The following is a 26,075-nucleotide window of genomic DNA, read 5'->3' as shown; positions in this document are numbered from 1 at the left end:
GCCTTGATAAGCTTGGCCCTGTTTTCTCTCCCTTGAAATTTTCTCTCTTCTATTGAGGAACCTTCAGAATTTAATTTAATTAAAGAAAAAGGCCCTGAGACTTTCTTTGAGTATTCAAGTGGTGGATAACATGAATTTTTAAGCTGACATAACAAGTCTTAACATGGCTTCTGCTTCATTCTTGACATAGACAGGCATAATTCTGGTGATGTTAGAGTATTTGGAAGATAACACTGCCAGAGAATGTGCCATAAATATAAAAGAGAATAATTAAATTAGATCCTCTCAGGATGAACATGCTAAACTGAGACCAGAGTGCATGTACAGTATATTAAAAATAAATACTTGCACTGCACAGGCAGTAATTCAGCTGTCATTTGAATTCAGTGAAACTTTCCATGCAAACTGATTTCAGTGAAGCTACTCACAAGAGTAAGTTGCTCTCATGCAGAAACAAGCTCACAGAGTCACTGACATATTTCTGTCCGGAGGGCAGGTAGGTGCAACATGACTGGAACTAGCCATTTGATATTTTTTGGTAGTTTGTTTTATTAATTGTGGTTCAGTGGCTGAGACAGGGGTTTAGAGTTCTCTTTTTACTTCTTGTTTAATGTTGGAAAAGTTCACTGTTGTGACATTATAAGACCTCCCATTATTTAGGATGAGATAAGTGGCATAGTGTTAAACAGTGCATTAGAATTAATTTTTAATAGATATCATGAAGATCTTTGTAAAATGGATTTTGTTTATGCTGTGACTATCTATATCTTTGAATTTCACTGTATGAAATTCTTGAAATTTGGGTCAATGCTTTCTAAGGCCACCCATACACCAGCAAAATGGTTGGGAACTCCAGTTCACTGAGTAGGATTCAGTTGCAGATGAAGACCTTTGCATTCAAACATCTCCATGTGAAATAGGGATCTTGAGTTGATCAAGGTCTGGCTAAAACACTCAGTGGTGCTTCCAGGATGGTCTGACAATCTAATGGAACCTGGCTTCAGAGGTAGCCTGGATGGCACAGGTGGTGTCAACCTGGCCTGTAGTTGGCACTCAAGAAAGGTGTCAGCTTCCTTTAAGTCCCCTGTGGTACCTGCCTGCCCAATGTAGATGCCTTAGACATCCTGGAGTACCCGACTGTGGGAGATGACAGTAAGGCCACCACATCGCTCTTTCCAGATGTGATTCATCACCATCATGTTGGGTCCTGGTGTCATCCATGGGGAGAGGGGGCACATAAGATCCCGTGTGGGGCTAGCAGGTATTTTAAAACAGAGAGGGAAATAAACCCTTCTGGCATGCCATCTGAGAGCCAGCAGGATACTCAGGAACTGTCTAGAGCTAGGTCTCTGCCCAAGTGCCTGAGCAGAGCCCTTGAATCTAATCTAGGTTGTGATGAACTGCTCTCTGGCTCCACTGAGTGTGATCACTATTGATTATGATGGAAAGACATTTAGCTTGTATGAAATTGTTTAAATTTGGGCATGTTAGTGCTGAACTGAATCCTACTTTTTTTTTTTTTTTTTTTAAGACACATTAAAATAGAATTGAACAGAATAGAATATTTGCTGGAAGGGACCTACAGCAATTATCTAATCCATCTGCCTGACCACTTCAGGGCTGACTAAAAGTTGAAGTATTATTCCAAATTGCAAGTAATCATTTTTATTTTATTTTATAGCACATCCTATGTGTTCTTATTTTTCCTGATTTTTTGTTTTCTTTAATAATGAGCAATAAAACATCACTTTTCAAAATTAGGTTTCCAAACGCTTCTCTTCTGCTGTATCAAAATGAACTGCATCAGTGGCTGTTGGGAAAAGCAAATATGACAAAAAGAGTCTGTTTGAATATTCATTTGCTGCTCTGCATACACTGAAACCCCGAAGTACAAAAAGGCCACAAAATATTAGATGTGCTTGTGTATGAAATTAGTATTGTATCAGGTTTGAATAAAATATTATTAATAACAAATGTGAATATGATGTTGGGCAGATTGTGTAGTGGTATAAAACCACTGAGGACACAACACCAGTTCATCTGTGTAGAAATGAAGGGAGGTGGTAGAAACAGTGTTTTCCTTGCTGTCCTCAAGCATGCTGATGCACTGTCCAAACCAATACAGGCATATTGAAAGTAGGAGTCCCTCTGGAGTCCTAAGTCTATTGCCATAAAATGTTGTGGCAAGTGTTTTCTGGAATAAACTGGCTTAATTCTTCTCTTGAGCCCAGCACTTCCAGTATGCAATATCAATGGAAAATTCTACTCTGGTGATAAATAATTCCAATGAAATTTTATTGGGTAAGGACTGTAAGATCTGGTGCATGTTATAGAAACTCTATACATTTCTATAGGAGCATTCCCTGTAAGCCATGAGAGATGAATGGGAAGGCCTGCTTGGCATAAAATGAAGTTGTTGAAAAAGCCTTGTAATTTAAATGTTTTACTTCATCACTTTCCAAAATGGCCAAAGCATGTTCTTGGGAAAGTGACTTCTTGTTTTAAAAAGATTGAAGTTTTTATCAGGTGCTTGAAGGAATTTTTAACTGCATAAAATTCTGATCTATGAAAAAAGATGCATCTGAATAAATAAAGCATTTAGCTGTTTTTGCGTTTAGTGTTGCTAAAGTTATTACTTTAAAGATAGGATGTAAATTTTTAAAGATTACTGTATTTTTATTATATAGGATTTTTCAGAGGCATCTCTTCATTTTGGATACCATATTTTAAAATTCTATAAAAAAATACTCAGCCTTCTTTTAGTAATATGACTTATAGTAACTTCTTTGTTGGTGTTTCTTTTCCTGCTAGCAGCTAAGGAAACATTCACCACCAGGCCTGAACTTTGGAAGTCTTTGCTAGTACTGCGTGCTCTGTAACGCTGCTCACGTAGATCGACAGATCCATTGCAACTCCATCTCCACTGGTGTTGATGCACCAGCTGCAATAATATTTCAAGTCAATCCCTGATTAGTTAGGGGAAGGTCAGCTATTTCTGACTGGCCTCGCCCAGACAGCGAAACAGAGCAAAGCTCTGCCATCAGTGTCCTAAAATAGAAGGCCCTTTTCATCTGTCAGACTTGAGTCAGCCACATGGAACACAAATTTGGAGACACAAGTCGACTCACAGGGCATTGGGAAGAAGGGCACAGGCAGAAAGTGAAGAGAAGCTTCTTTAGATATGAGCTGTATTCTCCAAACAGTTTTTTAGTTACTTTCACAATAATTTATTTTAAATTTATTTTATTGCTAATCTTTTAAGTAATTAAGGGTTTGTTTTTTTTTTTTCTAAGAATTTCAATAATGAAACTGAGTGTGGGGATATTTTTTGGAGGCTTCTTTGCAGCTCTGGGGGTTTTGGTTTTTTTGGTGGCATTTGGAACTGATTATTGGCTTCTTGCTACAGAAGTAGGAACTTGTTCAGAAGCACCTGAAGGTGCTGGGGTTAGTATGAACTTTTTATTTATAATGAGAATTATATACATAGAATTCTTGGATGTGTTTATTTTCTAAGAATTTACTTCTATATAAACTTTTGAAAATACAAATTTTGTTTATTTTCTAAGAATTTAATTCTATATATACTTTTGAATATACTCATTTTGACCTTCTAGAGACTTACAAGCTTGCTTCAAAACCTCTTATAATCATTTGTAATCAGCTCTAAAATGAATTTCTATTTTGTGATACTGCTTTTGCAATATGATATTCTTTCAAAAGAAGAATGACTATTTATAAATGCTATAGCTGACCTAAATTCATACAGGTTGTGTGTCATTATGATGGTGGTGTTTTTTACTAAACATCTAATTGAACTTAATTCTTTCAACAGTTAAAAAATTGTATGGTAATGGCTTTTTTTTTTCCTTCCTCTGTAGGGAGAGAAGGCCACTTTCCATCATGAAGGTTTCTTCTGGAGGTGCTGGTTTAGTGGAAATGTAGGAGATAATAATGGCAGCATGTGGAATTTTTGGTATAGTAAGTAGTTTTTTCCTTTTACATTATCTACAGTAGTTTGTTTTCAAAATTTTTTGGGTTTGGTGTGTTTTTTGTTTTTCCTTCTGTCTTATGAATCATTAGATTTCATATGGCTTCTTTGGGGATCAGGTTCTTCAGCTACCCTAAAATAAATTCTTGACACGTGCTTTTGTAATCTATAGGAAACCCCAGGACAAAATGATCCAAGTTTAGCGATCAGATTACACTGTGATTGTTATGGATGCCCTGTTAACCTGAGTCCATTCTTAGCTACAAAGTCTTTTACCACTTACTGTTAAACAGTTGCTTTAATTCTGTTAAGTAGGGAAAAAAGAGCTTAGTGGTTAGCCTGGTCCATGAATTTTTGCTTGGGGAGTTTCTCCATCTGTTCTTAACAAGTGGGTTAAGAAGGGAATGGGAACTCCACAGTGAAAATGGTGTAGGACACATCATCTCCAGAAAAGTTTCTTTTTTACATTCACAGATGACCTGTTGCTTTCTTTCACTACATCCAGGATTCTAAGATAGATAGAATTACAAGATCTGATAGTATTTTGCAACCAAAATCTCCCAATTAGAAGTCAAGCAAAACTTCTTCTCCAGTCTTTGACACTCCCTCTGAGGTAGGGAGCTCCCTCACCTTATTTCGAGATTTTCATAATCCTTGTGAAAAGCAGGTGCCATCATACAAGTTTGACTTGAATAGCCCATATTTTGCTAAATATATTGCTTTGTCTTGGGTGGAAAATGTAATATTTACTGTAGTTAATTTCTCCTCATTATTTATCTGGAAAATTATGTGGTCAGGAATCTGAAACTTAGATGGTGTTTAAGTTACAGTCAGCTTTTGTCTTTTGCCAGGAAGATGTTGATATTTTTAGAAGTATTTAGTATAAAGGGTTAAATTACCCTTTTCTGGAGGATATTCATTCTATAGACTAGACTCTTACTTGTGGCCATTGTAAACTTTCTGAGGATGCTTGATATTTTCATTGTTCTTTCACAAAAGAAAAAGTAATTGCTTGGATTTTGTTTGTTTGGTTGTTTTTTTTTTCTGCACATGTAATAATGAGAAGAACAAAATTAACCCCCAAATGAGAAAGGTACCTATGCATGCATTTATATGCATCACATATAAATTGCAGTGTGCTTTCAGCAGGGCTCGTTTATTGTGTCAGAGTACAAATCTGTATTGCTCTTTAAGGAATATTCTTGTTTGGATAACAAGGCTTGTATCTCTTACCAAAACCAAATTCTGTAAGCTCTTGCCTAGGAAAGTGTCGGAACCCAAGGTGTCCCTCAGACACTCTTGGATGTTCTGGGCCCAGGGCAGAAGCCTCTGAGACCCTGGCAGGCGGCCAGGGACCCCTGTGGTCTTGAGCTTGACCCATGGAACAATTTACCATCCTTACAGGAAGAACAAGAAATCACAAAAGTTTAGATATTATAGTAGAAGTAGTCACAAAGTGAAAGGTAGGATTTTTGAGTGCTGTACAGGGGGGTTTTAGGCCTTGTACAGGGGGGTCTGAGTTTTGTACATGGGGGTCAGAAGTTCTAAGATGGAGGGATTTGGGCGTGCCCTGTCCTCCTTCTTTCTTCTTCCTATTCTCCATGTTCTTGGTGGTGTTGGCACTCACAGATTGGTTTAGAGTAGAAAGTCACTGTTCAATATAGGTAGTAGACATTGGGGAAAAACTGTAAACACCTAATACGTAATATGTGATATAAAAGATGGCACCAGCCCCTCGGGGAGGGGAGAGAGGAGACAGCCAGAGACGGGGACAGACAGAGTCAGGGACAATGTCAGGGAGTCTGTGTGCCTTGAGATAACATGCAATAAACTGCCTTGAGACCGGACGACTGAAGACTACTGAGTCTTTCTTTGAAGGCACGGGTTGGAGGAGAGACTTTACCACCATCCGGAGTCTCCCCAAGCCGGGGAAGGCTCCGGCAGGAAAGGACCTGAAATCTTGACCTATGAAGCTCAGTTTGCTCATTTGAAGAACAGACACACATTATTGTTAAGGCAGTAAAATATTAATCTTTAGCTTTCTTTCATTTTTAGCCAACCAGTCGCCTTCTAAGAATTGTACGCATGCTTACCTGTCCCCATTTCCTCTTCTCCGAGATGAACACAACTCCACCTCCTATGACTCTGCAATCAGTAAGTATTGTTTGGTGCAAATGAATACAATGCCCATGGTTTCAAGAAAACAATTTGAATGCTTCAAAATAAAACAGCCTTATCGCTCTACACAGTTTAATTAACAGAATTTTGGTATTTCATACTTCTCATAATTTTACAACATGCATATTTAAGCCACTGTTTAACAAAACACATAAATAATGATTAGCTTTAAGGATGATGGCAGAATGGATGTAATTTCTGGGAAAAAAAAAAAAGACCTTTCCTTTTTAGTGTTTTTTTTCCCTCCAACATAGTAATTATCTTCCTTAGGCTGAATGCATTAAACGAGTACTTCTTGTCATGTATTTCAATAAAACTGGTTTTGGTTGGAATTTTTTGTTTGTTTTGTTTTGATGTTTTTTTGGTTTTTGTTTTTGTTAAATGAATAAACATATATGGAAATCTACTGCATTTTTACTTTATGAGGAAGGAGGAGCAGAGCCTTGATGCTATCTGAGTTTATTTAACTGACTCAGATATACTTCACTGAGAAACTCGTGTACTGTAACAGAGATACATATATATTTAGATACTTGTGAAAGATAAACATTAATAGAAAACTTTATGTTTGAATAGTGCCTAGAAAGCCTTGTCTTTACAACACTGAGGAATGACTTAAAAATATCAGGAAAATTTAATCATAGAGCTTTAAGCAAACATATGTAAAGTAAATAACTTCTGATACCTATTTCACATGACTTTTTAAACAACCTGTGATGTGTGCATGCTACATGTCTCTGAACTTGCTGTCTAAGGGACTTAAGTGATCCCTTCCTGTCCTGAAGCTGTAATTATGCTTTTGCTAACCTTAAAGTGTCTTTAGAATCCAATTTTTATGCTGCAGACATGAAAAAAAAAAAACTAGAATTATAATGGTTCTGTTAATCTTTAGAAATTATGAACTGTTTGTCCAGGAAGAATTCAGACCTCACCATTCAGAGACCTAATCTGTAACTTCACAGCACATCTAGAACAGTTTATTTTTCCATTTGAAAGTGACAGAGTCATCAGCTCCTAATAGCCTAGAGAAAGTTTGTATTCCACTGTTCACTCATACTTTCACAAAGGTTCCTCAAATTATATTGCATGATTACACAGAAGTGGACAAACAAAGAAAAAGAAAAGGAGAAGGAATATCATCAAAAGTTTAATTAATTTTAGTTAATGTTTGCCAAAAGGACCACTGCTCAAATATAATTTTCCTATCTATATTTCATATTAGGAGATTAAAAGTAGGCAGAACTGTACTATAGATGCTGGCCCAGGTAGAGTATATTCAGAGCCATTCCTGCTATATAAATAGATACAGTTGGATTGCTTTCGAGCTCATTAAAACTGAAGATGGTTTGGGGTTTTTTATGCCTACATTTCATTTTCAGCATCCAAGCTGAGTTATTTATTAGAACAGTTATGATTGTTCAAGAGTCTTTCACAACTTTTTATGAAGACGGTTATGTCATCATCTCTTCTGTTAGTTCAAAACTTGTTTCTCCTTTAGTCTAATTTGACAATCCTGCCTGTGATATTTGGCAAACAGGTTTTAAAAACCTTGCTTCAACTGCAGTTGCTAAATTAAGAAGTGCTAGAAGGTTATCCTCTTCTTGACTCCCAGTGCAGGAAGTGGTTCTCTATAAAGCCAGTGGCAAAAGGCTCCAGTTTGTTTTCAGGAAGAACAAGATTTCATTTATGATTTGTATATCCAGTTGTCTGCATCTAATACTTTGCATCAGCAAAGCATAGAATAAAAGGGCACTACCAAAAATTTGAGGTTATTGTCCCCTTTGTTGGTTCTGCTACTGTTTCTTGATAAAATATTACCATTTTTATGGCACAAAACTTTCTCGACATATTCTCTTTTGGGGATGATAAAAAGCCCAACTCTCCTCCCCAGGTTTATCATTGTATTTTTAGTGAGTCAATCAAGTTCTATTTTAACAAAATAACAAGATAACAAGAATTTTTCTGTCACGTTCATTTGCTCTTTCATAGAAAAAGAAACAACTGAATAAAGAGCTTTAAACTTCCTTAGAAAAATCAAATGTATACAACACATTTTCTAAAAATCTCTTTCTGTTCAGAGCACTGTTAGTTGCTGAACAAGTAAAGGCATGTGACTTTTTTGCATACTATTTGGCTTAAGAGACATTTGGATCTTAGCAGAAGAAATTGCATTTAATTTTAGCCCCTTGTGCAGTCACTTGTGTGGAGATACAAGTGTGGTTTTTTGGAGTGCCGTGTCACCATCCAGCTAGAAAAGCTCAGGCAAAGATAAGCTTGAGGAACATGAAATCTGTGGTGCCTTTTGAGTGCAGTGTCTGGACCAAGTTGTCTGTTGACATAATTCCTTTGGTTTTAGTAGGAATTTGGCTCAGAGCTTTTCTAGGCTAGAATTCAAAACAGGGTCACCTATCCTCTCTTAGTTTATTTACATCTTTTGTATGTTGGGTTTGTGTTTGTGTTTAGTTCCGAAAAATCTTAAAGCATTGAGAAGGGGATCTTTAGTGTTTCAGTCTGCCTTACAAAGCTTTAGACCAAAGGCTGGGTCCATTCTGATGTACAAACCTAGAGTATGAGCTCTTGGTGTCAAGGACTACAGCCTTAGATGGAAATCTTAAGACAGAAAAGCTTATGGGGTGCTTATATTGGAGGTTTGAATGCATGCTTTAGTGTATCTGATACCTTTTAATCATTACTAGATGCATGACCAGCTTCACAGGGTTAGGTAGCACTGCTTTGAAATTGAAGTTTGCTATATCTTTTAATCACGGTTATAATGTTTCTGTGCATTCATTGGTTTTGTTAAATAATCTTGACAGAGTGGGGAGGACTTCACCTAGCTGTAGCGTAAGGTATCATCAAAAGCTGTGTGATCCATCATTTATGGTTAATGTACTTTAAGAAATTCATAGGCCATATCATTTATCTTAACCTGAAACAGGTTCTAAATGAACTCGGATGAAGCCTGACTCTAGTGACTTTCTGTGACGGTACAGAGGTTTAGAGTGACGACTTTTATAGTGTGCAGCTCTTAAGTCGACTTAGTGCCTCATTGTGTTGCTAGCAGATTCATTTTTATGATGATTCACATATATAAGTGCAATAAACTACAACCTAGGAATAAAAAAATTTAAATTAGACCATGCAATAGAAATACCACAGCAGCAACCTATATATTTTAAAATAGATATATTATTGCATAATCATAAACAGATTAGTTGCCCCATCAGGCTATTCTGAAAATATAGTACTATAATATTTTTAATATTAATTCACTGCTAGCTAGATCCATGCATTCATTAGGTTACTTAACACTGATGTTCAAAGGGCTATCACACTTTCCTAAAGTTCTTTTACTATAGGACAATACTAAGCCTGTTTTTGAAAAATGTGCGAAGTTCTTACTCATGGAAATAGTCCCATTGGCTATAGTGAGATTTTTTGTAAGAAGTGAAAAATCTAACACTTAGTCACTAATTCATTTGTTTTTATTTTTGAGGGGATTTTTTTCAACTTAATTTGGAAATAACAATAGTGCCCTAACTGTTGTAAATCACCCCAACACGTTTTGAAGCTGTAGTGGAAGTATTTTAATAGGGCAGCACTGGCACATTAGCTTAATACTCTGATTTGTAGCTGCCAGTATTTTTTCCTAACTATTAGTATCTTATTTTGTCCAGTACTGTGGTATTTCTATTGCATGGGCACATTGCCAGGATTTGAAGTAATGCCTAATGGACAATACACAATGTTTATAGAACTGAAGCAAAAATCTGATTCAGCAACTGTTAAATCTAAAATGGTGAGATCAAATTTATCGGCAGGTTTGTTAATGGGTTGAAATTAACCTAAAGTAATCTGGAAAATATCAGCCATGAAATCTGAAAATAGAAGTTGTACATGTGAAATGTTAGCAGTAGTCTATTTCTAGGGGAGAAAAATGCGCTTATGTAATACTCATATAATTGCCCATGAGAGATTGTAATACAGTACATTTATAAGTGTGATCTCTGAAGTCCCCCAAGCAGCTATAAAGTAAGAAGCATTTTAAAAAGAAGTGTATCCGTCTTGTGAATATTGTATTTGTTTTACTGTTAAAGTTATTTAAAAAAAAAATATTACTAAGGGATAGTAAAGGCTAAATGAAGCTGAGAAACTTCTTGCAAGGTTTACTGTGTGGCTAGGTGTGTCTCCTGTGCTGCTGCTGAGATAGGTATTTCACTTACATTTGTTTATCTGCAGAGAAGATGCTCCTGGTTGAGAGCAGTTCAGGCACTTTGCCTTTCACTGTATTGGCACTGTGTGTAGCAAAACTCTTGTTAAAAGCATTTCAATATCTCTTACATTAAATAGGGATGTAAAAAAACCGCACATTCTAAAATACAATCTGCTGTCAGATCACAGGAAATGTTCCCTTTTGATTGTGAGCCTGTCCATGATAGTTCAAGGAAACTTTTCCAAATCATTTTGCCTACCCCTGAAAATTTTTATGTGGCATTGTACTAACACATGTTTCAAAAGGCTTTTCATCCTTATAGTGCTTAATAATTCATATTGATATTAAATTTAAGATTAAGTAGCCTGGGTTTTTATGGTAGACCACAGTACTTGTACGGACTGATGGCTGGGTTTTAAAAACAATTTGAGTCAGCAAGGGCAGTGAAATGGAATGCTTGGAATGCTTTCATGATGCTGATGTTAACATCTCTAACAGTAGAAGGGTGTTGCTTTGTGACATTAGCTAGGCTGTTCCTGACTAACTGTTATAGAGCTCCAGATGTGTCCATGACTGCTACACAAGTGTGTTGTAGGTGATGCAGCTCTGTAAATTTTCAAATGTATTATTGCTTCTCTTTCATATCATGTATCAGTAATATCTTAAAATATGAATCTGTAAGTTCAGTTTGTAATCCGTGCTGGGATCTACTATACTAGAAAATAAGGCTTTTGGTAATTTTCACCCATTTCTCCAAAACTTGGGACCTTGCACAGACCCAGATACTTCTAGTTTTCAAATAATGCAAGTCTCTGGAAGGACCTAAATTAGGATCTTTAGAAAGAAAAGCAAGTAGTGAGGGAAAACTACAGGTCATGCAATTTTGGAGGAATATAATGTTCCTATACAGGCCCGATGGTGCAGCTGTGTGTACTCCTGTTTTCCACTAAGTCTTTTTTTATTTTTAGGTCTGCCTGTCATTTCCTAGGCAAATGTTGTACTCAACAAAGGGGTAGCTTACCAAGATGAGTTACAAAACCTGTTTAGCTCTCTTGCAACATAGAGCAATGGTATCTAAGATTTTAAAAACTGCAGATATGTTTATTTTGCACTGTGCAATAGTGCTTGTACTTTATTTCTTCTGTTGTAGGAAAAACTTGCAATAATGCATGTATTTGAGGTGGATAACTCTAAGATATATGTGAAGTATCTGGAAGAGACAAGGGTACTCCTTTTCATCTGGACCAGAACATGGGCTATCCTATAAAATACCTCAGTGAGACCTGAAATTGTGCAAACTTCTGTGAACACTTTGTATAGACACACTTTGTATGGGTTCACTGAACCTTATTTCTAGAAACAGACTGTTTGGATCACAGTGTCAGCCCTTTTCATGGGATGTAAGGAAGAGTATCGTCTTTAAAGCAGCATCTTCTGTTGCATTTTATATATCATTGTGTGTCTCAGCCTCAGAGCAGCAAAGTCTTTGACTTGAAGAGTAATTTCATTCTTAGGAAGATTTAATTTTAACCAGCTCTTCTGTGTTCATGTATAGATGACAGCTAAGCTAAATGACAGCTGAGCTGTAATTTTGAATGACTAGCCTGTAGAAATTGATCTTGCCCATCTAGGCAGAGATGATGGGAAATGTGATCTAAACAAAAATGATCAGATTATAAAATAAGTGAAGCCATATTTGCAGGAAAATTATGGCTTTTAAATTCTCTTACAAAAGTAAAAGTCTAAGTGCTTATTGGGTGTTTCCTCAGACCTGTGCCACAAATGAACCAAATGACTTTCTGCCTTGCAGATTAGTGGGGGTAGTGTTTTGCTTGAAAAGTCACCGATTTGTGAGCAGATTTTGTACCTATCAACTGCAATCTATTTTTTAATTGATGTTTAATGACTGAATTAGCTTACTAAACAAGCATTAGGATAATCAGACTTTATCTATGATTCTTTAGAGTAAATAACTGTTTTGGAGAAATAGAATGGAAGCTTCTGATAGCTAGGTGAAATCTATTTCCCACATAATGCATAAAATAGTTACAGTGTTGGAGCAGAGAAACAGCTTTTCTTTTCTATAGTTACAGAGAGGTTGAAACAAATTTCCATCAGTTACATTTGTACTTCTTTTGTACTCTATTTCTAAGAATATTTGAACATCAAATCAAGCTTTTCTCATGAAATCTCATGAAAAATGGACTTTAAAACTTTCTATATAAAGAGTGGATAATGAAAATGGATGTTGGATTTGCAGTGCTGGAGAATCTCGTGTCCTCCTCCATTCAGAAAATAGAAACACTGCTCCATGAATTAGGTGACTGACCATAATAATATACAAGAAAGCTTTTTCAAGGTTCATTTTGGCCAACATGTCCTATTATGTAGTATGACTTTGAAGTACCTTGGGCCACCCATGTAAAAGAGTTGGGTGGTTATAGATTGATTTAGTGGTATTAGGCTTTAAATGAGGAAGTAATGTCCCATGGACTTGGAGACTGCAATGAAGCTTATCAAAGTAGCCCCTTGAGTAAAATAATATGAAATTGCTTCAGAAACTCAAGACTTGAGAGATTTACCTTTCTAGGTCTCCATTCATTGTCCATTTGCATTAAGTGAATCATTTAACTATGTGTTTAACTTTAAATAGGTGCCTAAATCCCATAAGAGGTATAGTACTTAAAGCAAAACACACATTAACTGCTTTGCTGAGCCATAGCCTTATTTCTTACCTACTATTCCAATAATTTTTTTGTTTATGCGAAGTGAAGACTTGGATATGAACCAAACCACAATTTTAACCCTTCTGCCAGGTACTCTCAGACACATTCATCCTTTTTATGCCCAAATCTGCTGATCAGTGTGGCGGAAAATTATGTCTCTGAATGTTTGCCTGGATTAAAAAGGGTGTTATTTAAAAAGTGTAGCTAATGTAATGTGGTGAATGTGATCTAGCTAATACATTTACAAGGCTGATGATGTATACTTTAACTTGTGTTAAGCTGGTCAAGTTAAAAACCATAGACTTTTGGAATACATTAGTGGGAAACATGAGCTGCTAATGCCTAGTGCACCTTCAGATTTCAGATGAGAGCAAACCTGAATTATTACTGAATAGCTGTCTCTAACAAGCTGTATGAATTTGAATCTTTCAGGATATGAACCAGTATAATAGTTGCTTGGTTGTGTTTTTCCATAACAGTAAGTAGGTGCTGTCAGATGATAAGTGGCAGTTTCTTTTGTGATACACTTTTCCTGACTTGCCAGCTGGCTTATATGCTTTCCCTCAGTTGGGTGGAAATGTTTTTCACTGACTGAATTGTCAGTGCTTCAAGATTTTCAGATCTGGCGATGGAGATCTTTACAACTCATAATTTTACTAATGGGTTGTGTTAATGTACCAATTTTTAAATTCATGGGAGAAATTTATGTCACTCTTGTAGCATTTGTAAAATGATGACTTTGTTAAATGGATGTGCAATTAACCAGCTAAAAACTAATTGTTAGAAAGACTCTTTTGGCCAGAGTATGTCACAAAACTCTCAGCTCATTTATCACCAGCTGCATCCATTAATTCAGCACTGCTTGGCACTGCCTAACGGGCTTCTGAAACATCACATTTTAAATTTAATAAAATACAAAGAGCTTTAGAGCAGAAATAGTCTGGTTTAAGACACTTAGCTGTTTTTCAGAAATACAGTTTGCATTTGCTTAGTTTCTCCCTGTTCCTAGCTTAAGCTTCTTTCTGCTGAATATGACTATATATAAGGAGCATTATCCAGCCATAAATTGTAAGGAACTTACAGATTGTTATTGGTGATATAGTCTGGGCACTAAGATGTTGCAGCTCTGCTTCTTCCACACAATTTTGGTAAAATAATTCTATCCTGTCAGTCCAATCATTTATCCCAAGGAATCACTGCTATAGCTTTGCTGTACCATTTTCTAAAGAGCATCAGTTTGGTCAGGTTGCTATCATTCAAGGTATTGCTAAATATTCAGCAGATGGATTTCATTCACAATAACTTGCATGCTGTTTTCCATGATCATCAGTTAAGGACTGATAATCAGACCTACTTTGATCCATATGATATCTAATGTATATGCAAAATAGAATTAATGTTTCATTTGTTAATGAGGCAAGTGATAAAAGAAGGGGAAAGGAAAATCTTTGTTAGCCAACTTGGGTAAGTTCTAAAAAGCATTGTATTCTTTTTCTTCCTTTTTCCTTTTCTCTAGTTTATCGAGGTTTCTGGACAGTTCTTATGCTCCTGGGAGTTCTTACTGTTGTGGCAGCTAGTTTCCTCATCATCTGTGCAGCTCCTTTTGCCAGTCACATTCTATACAAAGCAGGAGGAGGCTTTTTCATCATTGCTGGTGGGTATACTGTTTGCTCAGTCAATTATAGAGCAGAAAAGATGAGTTATTTCTTCCATTTTCCTTAACCAAAAATTATATCAATCATGGTTAAAATAAAGAGAAAGCATATGCTTCTATCCTTTTGCTTGTGGAGTGCCTGTCTTGGACACAGGTTCTTTGCACAGTTATTTAGTCATGAAGCTATTATAAAAGCTATTTTTGGGTTAAGGTTAAAAAAAAACCCACATCCAGGACAAATAATGGAATTACACTGCAATTTCAATCTACTTTTTTTTTTTTTTTAACAGAAAAAGAATGCATATTTAAGAATGGCTTATAGGATTCTCAAGGGCTTTAGCTAAGGAGAGGGTTTTGTCCTTTATCAGTGATGCAAAAGATAATTACAGTAGACTCTGTAGAAGCTGGGAGATAGAACACATATACATGACCAATACAGGAAAATGCTTTGGGTGTCATAGGACTAAACAAAATAGTTGTCATGTATGAGTAAGTAGGAGCTCTAAACCTCTGCAAATGAAAGATAACAAATAACTGAATTCCCTCCTTCCTCATAAGCCACATGTACAGTGGAGGATGCACCCTCCCAGGATTCAGCTGATACAGACAGCTCACTGGCACGCTGTTTGCTTAACCTTGAAAAGTCTGTGAAGATTTCACACTGGTGTGTAAGATAGTTATATAGGATGTAAATGATAGTATGTGTTCCATCTCTGTTCTCCTTGGTTAAAAGCTGGGTGAGAGGCAGCCCTGTGAGAACATATTGTGTTACAGGGCAGAGCCACCCGTGTCAGGACCACAAGGCCTGGGCTCTCTTTTTGCTTCTCATACTGACCCCCTGACCTTGCTTACCCGCAGCACCTCTAAGCTCTTTGTATGCAGCTAGTGATCATTATTCCCTTCCAAAGGACTCTCAGTGAAGTGTGGGAAGTATTTTATAATATTTCAGTTGAAGAAAATCCTGCATACTTACATTTTATCTCTTGAGAATTACTCCTCCACACTTTTAAAAGACATACAAAAAATATTCATAGGCTGATGGAGATTCTAAGATATTTCAATGCTTTTTGTCACTAATTTGCAGGACAAGAGCCCATGCGAGTTTTGCTCTTTTTCTGCATTTGTAACGCATGAAAAACCTCAGCTGTCACTAGAAAGTAGCAGAAGCTGTTTGAGAGGAAAAGGGCACTTGAAAGATGTGGAACTGACTAGCAGAGGTGCAAAGCAATGCTTGTGTTCTCCACTCTGGGTCACTTCATCTGCCCTCATTTAGGTGGGGAAAGTTAGATCCCCAAGCCTGTGCTAGCCTCCTTTGGCTTCCCTAGGAGGCCTGCAAGAGGCAATAACGTTCATTGGCAGTAAAAACAGTAGGTATGTAAGAAGTTCCCCCAGCTGGGGATTCATTTCATACTGAAAGAGGGGCCTAATTGGATCAGATGAATGTGCTATGGAGGAACCCTACACCTCTTTTTCCTTTACTAAGAGAATCTAGAGAGACTATTTCTTTAGGTATGTGAAGTTAAGTGAGCTTTATTATCCCAGTGTGTGACCTTGGGTCTGTGTCTTTGCCCCTTTCACCCTTTGTGCCTATAGAGCAAATGTTCTTCAAAGGAAATCCTGATTTTTTTACTCTCTCTGTATGTAGCATGTTTCAACTTCAGGACTGTTCTCAATCAGGGCTTTAAAAAAAGCTATGTTATTTTTACTATTACCATTTCTGTTGTTGAAAAGCAAAGATCTTTAGTGAAATTCTGCTATAATTTGTCAAAAAAAAAAAAAAATAGTGGTGGCAGGAGAAAATAGGACCCATTCAGCTTGCTCAAGAGAGAGCAAGATAAGATAGAATCTGATGCAGAAGAGGGTGATATGCTCTACTGTGTCCCTGCTGCCCTGATCCCTTCCTGTGCCTATCTCCTTCAGGACTAGAGCCTGTTCATTTAACTGCCTGCTAAATCAAAGCAGGGCATGGAAGGGGAGAGTGATGAGAAGTGGTGCGTATTTATAACTTCTCAAACATGTGATCAGGATGCAGCCAGGGTGTGCATCTACTTAAACACAGACCTAATGGGAAAATCAGAAGGTGTAATATGACTTAGATTAATGTGACTTAGATTTAATGAAGTTAGAGTTCTTTTAAGACAGAAACCAGCAGGTTGCTTTGAAGAAAAAAGGGAATTATATACATTGTTTTGAAGGGGCCTGGATGCTATCTTACCACAAAATAAAGTATGTGTTATACTGTAGAGAATAGTCTTTTGAGAAGGAAGTTAGACAGGATGACTGTTCTTTGGAAGTTAGAAGATCTTCTTAGGAAGAACAAAAAGTCATTTTCCTACTGACATGTCTTAAAAATAAGTTAGATGAAATAATTTTAATACCTGTTATTGGACATATCTTTATCCTTCTGCAACCTTAACTTACAAATTAGCAGCAGATAAAAGCTTTCCCTCAACTGAAGAGCGCAGTTTGTAGCATGATCTGCTGTGATGTCTTAGGGTCCAGGAAGTAGCTGGAGGTATTGGGAATGAGATTCTTGCCAACTGTTCAGCCATCTGAAAGCTGTTTTGTATGAACCAACTGCATAAATTTCTACTGTTAACAGTAAGAAACACTCAGATGGACACCTCACCTTCTCTGTGATAAGGTGGATAGACTTGCCTTTTGGAGGGATCCGTTCAAGAAGCCTAAACAGAGATCCCGAGTGACACAAATAAATTCACGTTGAAAAGGACCTCTTGTGGCAATCAAGTCTGACATCCCATTTAGAGCAGGATTGTCTTCAAAGTTAGATCAGGCAGCTCAGAGCCTTATCCAATCAAGTTTTTAAAACCTCTAATAGCTGATGTTCCACAGCATCTTTGGGTGCTTGTCCCAGTTTGACCAACTTCATTGTGAGAAATGTTTTCTTTTTTCCTTGTTTTCACCTGCCCTTGATGCAGTTTGTGACTATTTCATCTCATCCTGTCAAGTCTGTAGGTCTCTGAAAATCTATCCCCATCTTTTCTATAACTCTATTTAGAAAAATGAAGGCTGGATTCTTCTCTAGACTAAAATTCCCCAGCTTAGCCTCCACTTGTTCTCCATTCTCCTAAATGTTTTGGTGGTCATCACCTCAGTTTATCAGTTTATCTCTGTTTCACATGGGGACCCCAAACTGGACATAGCTTACCACATATGATATCACAAGTGTTGAATAAAGGGTGATAATAGTATTTTCAAATCTAATGATGGTGTTCTTGCTAATGCAGCTCTGTATGAGGTTAATTTTAATTTTTGCCAGACCTGCTTGAATTCTTGTACACATAAAGGGACCATTCTTTTACTTTAAGGAAATTGTCAATGAGCAACATCAGATTCTTCTGGGCCCCTTCACCTTATAAGGCAGCCTTTGCCCTTCAAGGCAGCGTCTCTTGGGATCTTGCCTACCAGTCTCTGCACAGATTGAAGCGTGTTCTTCTAAGTTCTGGGTCTTACCTTCTGTATTCCTCTGAGGATATTAACCTTTGCCATTCTGTGGCCATTATAACTACAATTAACACCATCTATCATTTTCCTGACCCATTTTTCCTTAATTGGGAGTAGCAAAACTTTGTAATCTTATTAACCACCTGAGGCCACAGGTGGAACTACACCTGCAATACCTGTGGGGAAAAGTAAGTATCAGATCAATGATACCACAGTCAGTGACTTGAGTCCTGCCTTTGCAGCCTCATCTCCGCATCTGCAACATCAGAGGATGGTCCAAGTGCAGCTATGATACCGAAAACTGTAAGAATCCTTATAGCTGCTTTGAAGGTCATAGGAAAAGAAGGGAAAGCTGCCATAAAATGATCTTTTAGCCTTCAATAAAGTCCATAATTACTTTGTGCCTCTTTCTCTCTGGTGGTGGTGAAAACTTTCTCTTGTACTGATGCCAATAAGCAATATACCAGGCTGTGCACAGAGCATTACAGAATCACACCCTGGTGAAGAAGCAAGATTAGAAGTATGACTGCTGCTTCCTGCCATAAGAGTGAAAAAAGATGGTACTTTAATTTGAGATCCTAGATGAGGAAAAAAATCTGTTTTCAGAGACATGTACCTACTCCCATAACTTTTGCATGGGATCCTCTGCATGTTCTTCAGCAGAGAATGCCAGCCATTATTTTTAAGTAAAGGTCACAAGAGGCCAAGGTAGGTGGTAGAATCTGAAATAAGGACAAGAACAGAAAAATGCATTTAATAAAAAAATATACACACACAGAGAAGTTTTTCACAAGTGAGATAAAGAGTTCTAAACTTCCAGGCATAAGTAAAAAGCTCACATCATTCTTTCCAGCACCTGTTGTCTTCATGTCTGCATAGTAAAAGATTCATGCCATAAACAGCCATTCACCATTGACAAGTGAAAGGCATTTCTACGTGGGAAGAATCAGTACTAAAGGCCAGCAAACTGCTTCTTGAATTCACAGACATTTCTAAAGGTTCTGTATTCTTTCTCCTCTACAATATGCACAAGTATTTGTTTGAAAGAAATTCAAAAGAATGAATGTGAAAGACAGAAAAGAGTGACCTCAGAGAAGTCCGTGTCTTATCACACTGCACAGAGCTGTGTTTCAAACATGTGTGTTTATAAAAAAAAAAGGAAAATGGAAAAAAAGAAAGAAAAAGGAGTAGGAGGGAAGTATTTATTTGTCTTAATCTCTCTCAGACATATTTCATGTTCTAGGAATAATTTCCCTCATCATTACTGATTCATGCAACTGCTGTTCTATTTTTTATCTGCTAAAAGGCAAAGGCAAAAGGATGCCTGCACTCTATGAAACAGGTCTAAATGCCAAAAATGTAGAAATATATCACAGCACACACTGTTCTTAAAAATATTTGCTTCAAGAAATTGTGGATTTTTTTTTTTTCAATCTCAGTAATTTTGTCTTGGAGCTTGCCTTTGAGAGTTCATGACATTCACAATAGATTGTCAGAGCAAGACTGCAGGAGCAGATTTCTCAGGATAAATATACATTCAGTAAACTGTCTGAGTGCTTAACTCCTGTGAAGTCATAACTCTGTGAAAATTAGACAAAAGGAGTGCTAATGAATGAAATACTGATGGTGGCAACAGGACATGGTCAGTTTTTACTTAGCCTGATTCTATTGTTCAAGATATTTATTGAACATGCTAAGTAATACACCTATTAATTAGTCTCCATTAGCAGGTAATGAGAACCCTTAAATACTCCTTTAGTGCCTTAATTAACGAAGAGGGTTTACATACTCTTCCTTTCTTTTTCTTCCCTTTTAAGGAAGGACATTTATCTCTGCTTGACATATATTTCTTCTGAAAATTTCCATACCCGACAATTCGCCAGTCACAGGTGTAACAGCTTGCTGTGAAATCACACCCGATGGATGATAGATTCCCTGAAGCTGTTCTACCACTGGCAGCCCTGGCTTTCTATTTTGCACCTACATGGTGTTTCTAGTTTAACCACCTAGGTGTTGCTTCAGAGTGCCTGAAAAGCAAGGGGTACCCATTTCTAGATTAAAGCACCTTTGATGCAGTTTTGTTTTAATGACAGATGTTTTTGACTAACTGCTTTACATAACTTTGCTTCTACCCAGCATGCCAGAGGGCTTTCCAGATGTGCAAGGCCTGGTTATACTTACCTGCTGCTATTGTAAGGGAATATACATCACTACTTTTTGTAATTATTATTGTTTTGGACTACGTTTTCCCCAATGTAGAGATTAAATAGAGGACTAGTTTGAAATGCATAGACACAGCCAGTTGAAGAAGTAAATTCCAATGTCCTTGTGGATTTTGCCAGATTATTAATGTATCTTTCCAAATCTTAGTCTATAATCTGTTTGTTCAAATTTTGAAACCTTGAACAAAATCCAGATATCTAATAACTCCATTTATGAATTTGCCCTGAATTTTCCTACTTTTTAAATCAAAAGTTACTAGCTCTGTTTTGTTCTAATTTTCCTATGTTGCCCACATTACCTGTTATCATTAGATGTTCTATTATAGGAATCTTCTGCTCAATTTGAATTATATTTGAGGAGTTTTCAATCTAATTTCTTATTCTTCTTGTCTGGCCCTAAGGCAATCCTTCTCTCTGATTGTTTCAGTGGTTTTACGTTTAATACAAGCACAGTACTGTATTCCATCAAAATTGAGTTTTGCTTAGGTAAAATACTTTCAAGATTGAATTTATGCCTCTTAGAGTTGAGTGTTGGGTTTTTTCAAACTTTGTTAGGAATTTGAACCTTAGCAAAAAATGTAATCCTGGAAGTGTATTTCATAGACATGAAATGTCTGCCTCCTTCTTTATTTAGTTTTTCTACTATTATTTCAGCCTCCTAGAAATTGCAGATCCTTTGGGAATGTTTTGATTATGCCTCAGCTGTTTTTTTGTTGCTCTTCAAAAGATAATGTTTATAAAGATTGAGCCATGAGCTCTCACCTGTCAGATGTTCAGGATGTATGTAAATATACTATATTTTGTCCATAAAGCAGTAGCAGGAAGATCACCAGATCACCAGGTTAAGCTGGTGCATCTAACATGCCTGCATCAAGGGAGTGAGTGAGACAACAGCTTCTCCCTGGTAAATGGGCAGAAAGGGTGGGGAAAAGAGGTTGTGAGGCAGCATCTCAGGTTGGGGATGGGGAAAGGTAACCATCAAAGGTTATCAAGACATGTGGATATGGAAGCAAATGCCTGGCCATGGGTGCTTCCAAAGTGCACTTGTGGGTTTTGCCACAAATAACACATTTGTTCAAGGTTGCATTGCAAGTATTTAGCTGGATGGAGAAGAAACCACAAGTATCTTTGACTTACAACCTGTAACCTCAAGTTTGGCAGTGAAGTGTTCCCAGGACTGTGCACTGAATTGTGTTTTAATGAGGCATGTAAACATTCTGGGATAAAAACATGACGGGGTGGTGTCACTCAAATATTTGATTGTTGGAGTAGATGGTCCTGCTGCTGTAACTCTGCTGTGACAGCTGGAGCTCAGGGAGCAAATGGGTACAGGCTGAAGCATGCAAAAAATTTAGACTCGTGCCCTCGGTCCTCCGGCAAATCTTCTTCTGGAGCATCTGTTCTGCAGGCTTGCATTTCTCAAGTGTCCACATTCCTCTAACGTGAAATGAAATATTAGGAATGCAACTGATACTTTGGAAAGCACTTCTTGTGTCTCCTTCTGGTGTATAGTAACAAGGAGATTATCAAAGTTTGTAAGGACATGTGCTCCTATTACTATCATGTATAAACAATTCAAAGGCCTTTCAGAGGAGTGGTTGGGAAAAGGCTGTGAATTATGTGGTGGATTAATTTCAGGAAACTGTTGTATCCAATCTGAGGTTATTACTAATAACCTGTTTCATAGTTATTATTTAATTATTGTCGGGTTTTGCTCCTCTACCAAGAGCTTGTTTTCTAAAGGTGGATGATTTTGAATTAAATATATTTGAATTTTCATGCAAAATGAGTAGAATACTCTGAAGTTTTGTGTTCCAAACACAGCTCTTTTCATAAGAATAAAGAAGCAAATGCAGAGAGGTGAAGATAATAGAAAGATTTCCCATTCCTTTCTTTCTATATCTCATCCATAAGACTGATAAAAACAATGCCAGAGTTTGGGAAGCAAAAGTACATTTTTTTCCCAGATTGTCCCATTCCATTCCCCCTCCTTCCCCCACCTTGACCCCTGAATTCAAAACAGTAAATACCTGCATGAATTTCGTCATAAAAGTCTGCCTACCAGAACCAGATAGCACCTTTGTCCCATGACAAAGAGCACCTTTGTCATGGGAGCATGCCTTTCAGCACAAATCAAGAGCAAGATGGAGGTAGTTAGAGGAAGCTAAAGGCAAAAATTATCCAGTGGTGGCTGACTGTGCCATGCAGACAGGATCTCAAGCACTGATGGATTTTTAGGTAATACAGTAAATGCTCCCAGCATCTGTCTCACACTCTGTTGTTAAAATCTGGTGTTTCTTTTCCAGGTGTCTTGTTTTCGCTGGTAGTCGTGATGTATGTCATCTGGGTCCAGGCCATGGCTGATCTGGAAAACTACACCAGCATGAAAAGAATGGATTGCCCAGACTTTGCTGTTTATGTGCGTTATGGCTGGTCGTTTATGTTGGCTCCTATAGGAGTATTTTTTGCTTTATTAGCAGGAATGCTGTTCTTGTTGGTAGGGCGTGCCATTTATTTACACTCAGACTAGTCAGACACTGCTGAAGGGAATACAGCAATACTTGTGAAACTTTGTGGCAAGAATAAACTGGAACACAATTTTGTACATTATTACCATTATGGGAATCTTAAATGTGCAGGCAGACTTCTGGAAGTTCTTCTATTACTTGTTTAAGGGTAAGGGACACAAAACTCAGTACAGGAAGAAATGACCTTTAGTCCCAACAAGTTGTTTTTAATTCTTTAGAAAGTACACATGTGGTTCTTCACATTGTACTATTAGTAGCATTTTTGTAGGTTAACAAACAGAAAAAGACAATTTTTTTTTGCAAGTAAAATATGAACATGAATTGTCTCAAATCAACATTTTATTCATTTATCTTTTAGCATTTACACTGTTCTTCTGTTTGTAGAGAATGGCACAAGGTAGAGGAGAAGGCAAACATTCAAACACAGTAATTCCATCTAGCTCCTCTCCTGTTTTCCACTACTTGCCTTAGCTTTAACAGCAGCAAACATGTCTGCACTTTATAAAAATAGAGTGCAGTTGCTCATGCAGCATCCATAGGAAGAGGACGAGAGAAGAAAATTGCCACTAATGTGTAAAAGCTTAACTGTTCTATTACCCATTTCTCTTTTCTGTATGCATTTGAAAGCTGTATACTTCTGTATTCTGATATCCATGTGTTGCATGATTCTGTAAGCCAAAATGCCATAGTAGAATCACTATCTGAAGTTACGCCAAAATTGTATTTTGAATTATGGCATTAATATTTTAATTAAGTTTTAACCCTTTTATTTTTCAGTGGAACAACTGACTCCTCTAAAAAATATTTTCATGGTTGTGTAAAATTAATTTTTTATTAAAAAAGGTTTATTATCAAGACAGTATTTAGGACATGGAAATGTGTGTCTTGTGCAGCCTTCATTTTCCCACATGTTAAATATCTGCATTATAGACCAGATCCTACTTGCTTACTAGGCTTGCTAGGGAAAGCAATGAGCCTAGCTAAGACAGCCAGGGAGATGAATTTGGTACTGCATTGTAGGAATGACTGGTTCTGTGTGTGTGTGCGTGCACATCTGTGTGGAAGATGGGGTAAAGATGAGACTGTATGCATGGTATGGAAAAGATGGGGTTGAGTTTTAACAATGGGGAAACTTTGTCTGGCATTGGGCCCAAATAGAAATTAAATCCATCTGAGAGTGTGCTGGTTTTCACTTTGTAACTCAATGCAGAATAGTTTGGGGCTGATGGGGAAAAGTAAAGGCTGCATGTTGGCTTGTTCTTGTTCATAATGCTTAATTCCACAGCTGTTATGAATACTGAAAGCTTTGCTAAAAGGCAGGAAAGGAATGCCCACAGAGAAGATGTGGTGAGCCAGATTGGATGTTATTCCATTTTGGGAGGTTTTGTGATTGGCAGCTTTCCAGCCTTTCCTGCTACTTATTTATTTTTCCCTCATCAAGATTAGTGTTATACATTATAGAACAGGAAGACAACAGGAGTAGGAGGTAGGGAAGCTGGGACTGTGAGGTTTAGAATAATTACCAATTCGCAAAAATATTTTTATTGGCAAATAACATGGTGTTTTTAATTACTGTGTCAGAGAGTATGATGGGTGAATTTTAACCAAGTATTCATAAGCATATATATATATATATATATATATATATATATATATATATATATATATATATATATATGAACCCCACATAAATTATAACCATCCGGAGAACATTAGGGTTGCACCATAATGCCATTAGTTAGTCAGGAAATGCTGAAATTAACCCTGCTCGTTGTGCATATGGTATTATATTCCTGCCCTTAATTACACAATCGCATACTGTTTCTCAAATAATACATTCTGTTGGTATTTGCCCTCTTTACAGTTTAGGATACTCACAGATAATTGTGAAGGTAAACTCAATAATCAAGAGTTATTGACTAGGTACCTCGTCCCAAGCCCTGTCTGCTTCTCTTCCACAAGAGCTTAAGGGGGGGGCAATATGCTTGAGCCACTTTCTTGCAGCTTTTGGAAGCTGGAGGAATTGAGAGGTGCCTCAGAGCTGGACCTCTTCCAGCAAACTCAACCATGTGTGCAGCAGCAACTAATAAACTCTGCAAGGATTGAGCCAAAGGCTCCCGTGGCGCCCTTAATTCAGCCCATGTGCATCTTCAGAACTCTCTCCATCATGCAGCTAAATTAGTTACACTTTTGTGTGCAAGACATCCTCTCTTGGAGGCAACCCTTTGGGTCAGACTGTGGATGTAATGGCCATCAAGATCCAAGGTGTTTCTGAGGATTCCCTTGGAAATGTCTGGAAGCCTTTCCAATACCAGTAGAAAATTCTGAGTCCTCTTAAATTTTTCACTCAAACTGATACTTTGGCAGCAGTCTGTTGCTCTATCAATTTGCTTTAATTGGATTCCCTCTTAGTGGCAGAACTGAAAGTCAGGTTCCTTCTGCAATGCTGGGGTTTGTTTGCTCCCTCCAAAAAATGTATGTAGGTAAGCACATGATATGTAATAAGTAGTTGCTGCAGACCAAGGAATGGCATTAAGGGTGGTGGGGAGGCATTTATGGATGGATATTGCCTAAAAGTACAGTTTAACTCTTGTTCTTCTGATTTCATTAAAGAGTTATGTGCAGGGGAATGGGTTTGTAAGAACTTGGGGAAGATAGGCCAGCTAAGGAGACTTGTTTTATGGCATTCTTCCAGATATGCTTTTGTCTAGAAAATCCTTGGCAGGGATGCAGGGATTTTCATGAGAGCTGAACAAAATATTGTAAAGAGGATTAAGTACGCTAATCAAAATATTCTGTGAAATTGGTCAAAGAACTGTGTTCTTCACAAATCCAAAGGAGTTTGGGAGTTTGGTTTTTTGTTTTTTTTTTTTTTTTCCTTAATAATTTCCTAGCTGGCTTAATAGCCTGTGATCATATTTGAAGAAAAGAGATTTATTTTTTAAGAAATGTGTTTGGAAGAGTGAGGAAGAAGAGTAAATAGGAAGCATTTTCTGATTACTTTCAATCTGTAAATCATCCATTTGTCCAGTGCAAACATGGGAAGGATTATGACTGCCCACAAAGAAGGCAGTGTGAAAATAAGGAGAAGGAGATGAGAA

General features: G+C 37.3%; 1 protein-coding gene and 1 long non-coding RNA gene across 3 annotated transcripts in view; one reads left to right on the top strand and one right to left on the bottom strand.

The window, feature by feature from the left end:
* Positions 1–23,838, top strand: part of TMEM182 (transmembrane protein 182) — a 31,870-nt gene extending 8,032 nt beyond the window's left edge. Inside the window, exons 1-5 of one of the 2 annotated variants that reach the window (XM_053935012.1) lie at positions 3,304–3,444; positions 3,879–3,978; positions 6,044–6,142; positions 14,622–14,759; positions 22,753–23,838. In XM_053935012.1, coding sequence (XP_053790987.1) covers positions 3,304–3,444; positions 3,879–3,978; positions 6,044–6,142; positions 14,622–14,759; positions 22,753–22,976 — 702 coding nt within the window. In that variant the 3' untranslated portion in view covers positions 22,977–23,838. Of the gene's footprint in view, positions 1–3,303; positions 3,445–3,878; positions 3,979–6,043; positions 6,143–14,621; positions 14,760–22,752 lie in introns of those variants that run through there. The other variant, XM_053935014.1, reaches the window with a different exon arrangement.
* Positions 1,698–10,804, bottom strand: LOC128783866 (uncharacterized). The gene is made up of 3 exons (XR_008429252.1): positions 10,390–10,804; positions 6,082–6,133; positions 1,698–1,810 (listed from the first exon to the last, which is right to left on the bottom strand). It is a non-coding gene; the product is annotated as an uncharacterized LOC128783866 (long non-coding RNA).
* Positions 23,839–26,075: the final 2,237 nt, after the last annotated feature.

Source organism: Vidua chalybeata, chromosome 2 (assembly GCF_026979565.1).
Source record: "Vidua chalybeata isolate OUT-0048 chromosome 2, bVidCha1 merged haplotype, whole genome shotgun sequence".
Classification (NCBI taxonomy): Eukaryota; Metazoa; Chordata; class Aves; order Passeriformes; family Viduidae; genus Vidua; species Vidua chalybeata.
The sequence above is the reverse complement of the archived record's forward strand: the minus strand, read 5'-3'. Positions and strand labels throughout refer to the sequence as shown.